Here is a 3,227-nt window from a genome sequence, read left to right as displayed (position 1 = left end):
AAGAGGGGGATGGGAAGAAGGGGAAGAACAAAGGGGGAACAGAGGAGGAACACAGGGCAGGAAAGGAGGGGAAAGGGGGAGAAGGGAGGAAGGGGGAAAGGGAGGAGAAAAGAGGGAAAAGGGGGGAAGGGGAGGGAAGGAAAAAGGGAAAAAGGGAAACTGGAAAAAAGGAAAAAAAGGAAAAACTGGAAAAAGGCTACTCCCATTGACAAGTCAGAGGTCCTAAAGGGTAAAACTGCTAAGAGAAAGAAAAAGACTAGATCTAGAGAGCAGCAAACTGCACACCAATGACAGATGGAGAAAATCAATCCACTGTCTGACCAGCATGTGCTGTGGGACTCTCAGGAAGTAAGTTAACTTATTCTTTAATGCCATATACAGTTCCAGTCTAAAAATATACTGCAAAGTCCAAGTTACCTTTCTGCTGTCCTGCAACAGCCACTGAATTCGCTGCTGATAAAGTTCCATGACTCTGCCAAAAGGCACAGCACACATTAGCTAAGGACATACTCTCACCTTAGGCTTCAGTGGAGCAATCAACCATTTGTCTTCAGCACATCCTTTTTCTCACAGATGCAAAATCTGTGAGAAACTGCTATTTAAAAATACAGTTTTCAGTGTCCTTACACAACTGGTGGTTGCAACACTAACCATTTAAATACTTCTGACCCTACAGCTGTTTGGTGGATCAGATCTGCAGGTGTCTGACAAACTGGGTCACTGGAATGTTTGCTAGTTTATTCTGTTCAGAGATAGGAGAGGGATATTCACCACATGATGTGTGAACAACAGAAGCTCAGGCACACCTGAGTTTGGGTCATCACACAGAGGCTATTTTCTGGAGATGTATTTAATGCAAACTACACTATTGCTTCAGACAGTCTTGAAGTAAAACCAGGTGCCAGACTAACTGAAGCACAACTTACAACAATTTACTGACAAAATAGGTATAACCTGAGGCAAAACAAAGTGCTTGCTGTCCTCTAAAATTGTTTTACTTTAATCAACTGATTTTTAATTCCATGCACAATTTGGCCAACAGAAAGGTTAAATCAACATTTCAAAGGGGAAAACCCTTTTTGCTTTTTCAAAACAGAAAAGCTGCTTCTTCTTAGGAAAGCCTGGCACAGTGAGGGATGCTGAAGTGGCAGCACTCCTAGGAATTGTGAGGACCAGCAAAAATATTATGATTACTCTACAGCTTATTGAACCTATTAACTTCCACATGCCACAACCAGATCCATGACTTGAAACTAATCCAAGTTACAGTCAATATACCCCACAAATATGCAGTGTTACCTGTGAAAACCCAACCTGCTGCCTTTCTCAAATGAGCTAATGCTTCAGATCAACACCTGGTTGATAGGCATCAACCATAAAAAATCCCCAAACCTCAGCTGTAGTGACATACAATTATCACCTAACCTAAATCTCAGCAGAGAGGACTTAATGCTGAGATGCCAAATTAAAACATAAGGCAGTGCCTGCAGAAATGAGGATACAGAACCAGTTAGGCCTCAGAATCACAAGCAAGATGGATACTTACTCAGAAAGTCTTGACTCAGAATCAGGAACAGTCTCCTCTGTAAACTCCATCTCTCCAACACCATTTCCTGAATTCCTGGAACACTGTGCGTAATTAACACCAGAGATGCACACAAATTAGTACTGACTAAAGAAGGGGCAGTGTTTTACTTACAAAATAATATTGCCTTCATTTAACAGATGCTCTAATGTTAATTGCAAGGATTCTAAACTGCAGCTCCTTCTCCATTCTTCTGTGGTTTGCACCTTTGGAAACTGGATTTCCTTCACTTGTCCTCTCTAGAGATCAAACAAGAAAAAAAAGGCACGCAGTATGAGAAATGAAATGTGCTGTTCAAATGTGACAAAAGCACAAGTCCTAAGGATAGCTGCTGGTAGGCAGAGCATGTCCAAGAACAACATGATTTTAGGTGCTGGCATACACTTTGGATGTGGGATGTGAAGGAAAAAAAGCCTTCAGAATACCCTCAGACTGAAAACTAAAGGAAAGGGAAGGAGAACTTAGTTTGGAGGACACAGGGAGGAGGATAAGAAACAGGAGAGTTCAGTAAATGAATTAAAAGCAATACCCCAGAGATTTACCAGAGAGGAAGAAAAAGTAAGCACCATTAAACCCTGACTCTAGAGTTTGAAGGGAGATATTTTGTCTTCTGCTTTTCTGAAGAAAAATGTAGTATCAGCAGTTGATCTACATTTCTTGTTTTGCCTGATTTGTTCACAGACACTGAGGAGAAACTACAGGTAGTTTCATGCCTTCAGTGATTACATCTATCAAATTGTGTTTGTGCAAATGTGTGTAAGGAAACATATAACTTTGTGTTTATGCAAATATATGTAAGGAAACCTATTAGTTGCCTATCAGCTTATTTATTTCCCACTCTACTTATAGTGGGTAGATATTAGTATATATTATATATACTAGTTGCTCCATTTAGCAGGAAAAGTCACCTACCAGCAGATCTTGTGCCTTGCTGGTATGTGTTACCAGCAATCCATGATCTGGTCCTGGATGAGAGACAGTGAAATCTTCCCATGGTAGATGACCACCCTGTAGATAGGATTGTGAGTTCACCCTAGAAGACAATTGATTTCATGGGGTTACTTCATTACTCATAATACTCCTGTATTGTCCTAAAGTCTTTACAAGTTTTTTTCTTCAGGAACTGTTTTATACTTTGACCATTGTTTACACACCCCATTTAATACATGATAAATGTTCTGAAGGAACATAGCATGTAGATTATATGAGCTATAGTTATTTATATCTATATATGAAACCCCAACAAGACTTTGTAACAGTTTCCTCACCCAACTTTTTCCAAAAGTTGGTCCAACAACTGTGCAATTTCCCTGACGTTTGTATCCATTACATGAATAGACTTAGCCTTGTGAAAAATAAAGGCAAAAAGGCAATATTGGATGAAAAAAAAAGTTTAAATCCTCTAGAATGAATACTATTAAAAAGGTGTTAATATTGTCAGCAACTTACATGATAATTTACGTTGTATGTGGGACAACAGCAAACTAAGGAAACAAAGAGAAGGTATAATTATGCATTTATGGAGAAGATATTTAGGAGTTACTCTGCAGGAGCGCTAATTAAGGGGGTTTATACAGTTAATAATACGTGTGCACAGGTGCTGGGAGACCAACACACAGCTGAATCAGGAAAAGACGAACAA

At 39.5% G+C, this 3,227-nt stretch overlaps 1 protein-coding gene across 1 annotated transcript in view; it reads right to left on the bottom strand.

Annotated features, from left to right (window-relative positions):
• Positions 1-2,912, bottom strand: part of VWA3A (von Willebrand factor A domain containing 3A) — a gene marked incomplete at its 3' end in the record, with an annotated part of 23,597 nt that extends 20,685 nt beyond the window's left edge. The window contains exons 1-5 of the mRNA XM_009083224.1: positions 2,854-2,912; positions 2,531-2,618; positions 1,700-1,824; positions 1,547-1,621; positions 418-472 (exon numbers count right to left, since the gene is read on the bottom strand). Of these exons, the coding sequence (XP_009081472.1) occupies positions 418-472; positions 1,547-1,621; positions 1,700-1,824; positions 2,531-2,618; positions 2,854-2,912 (402 nt within the window). The remainder of the gene's footprint in view (positions 1-417; positions 473-1,546; positions 1,622-1,699; positions 1,825-2,530; positions 2,619-2,853) is intronic.
• Between the last annotated feature and the right edge of the window lie 315 nt (positions 2,913-3,227).

The sequence above is a fragment of the Acanthisitta chloris genome, unplaced genomic scaffold, assembly GCF_000695815.1.
Source record: "Acanthisitta chloris isolate BGI_N310 unplaced genomic scaffold, ASM69581v1 scaffold45499, whole genome shotgun sequence".
Lineage (NCBI taxonomy): Eukaryota > Metazoa > Chordata > Aves > Passeriformes > Acanthisittidae > Acanthisitta > Acanthisitta chloris.
This window is presented reverse-complemented; position numbering and strand designations above follow the sequence as displayed.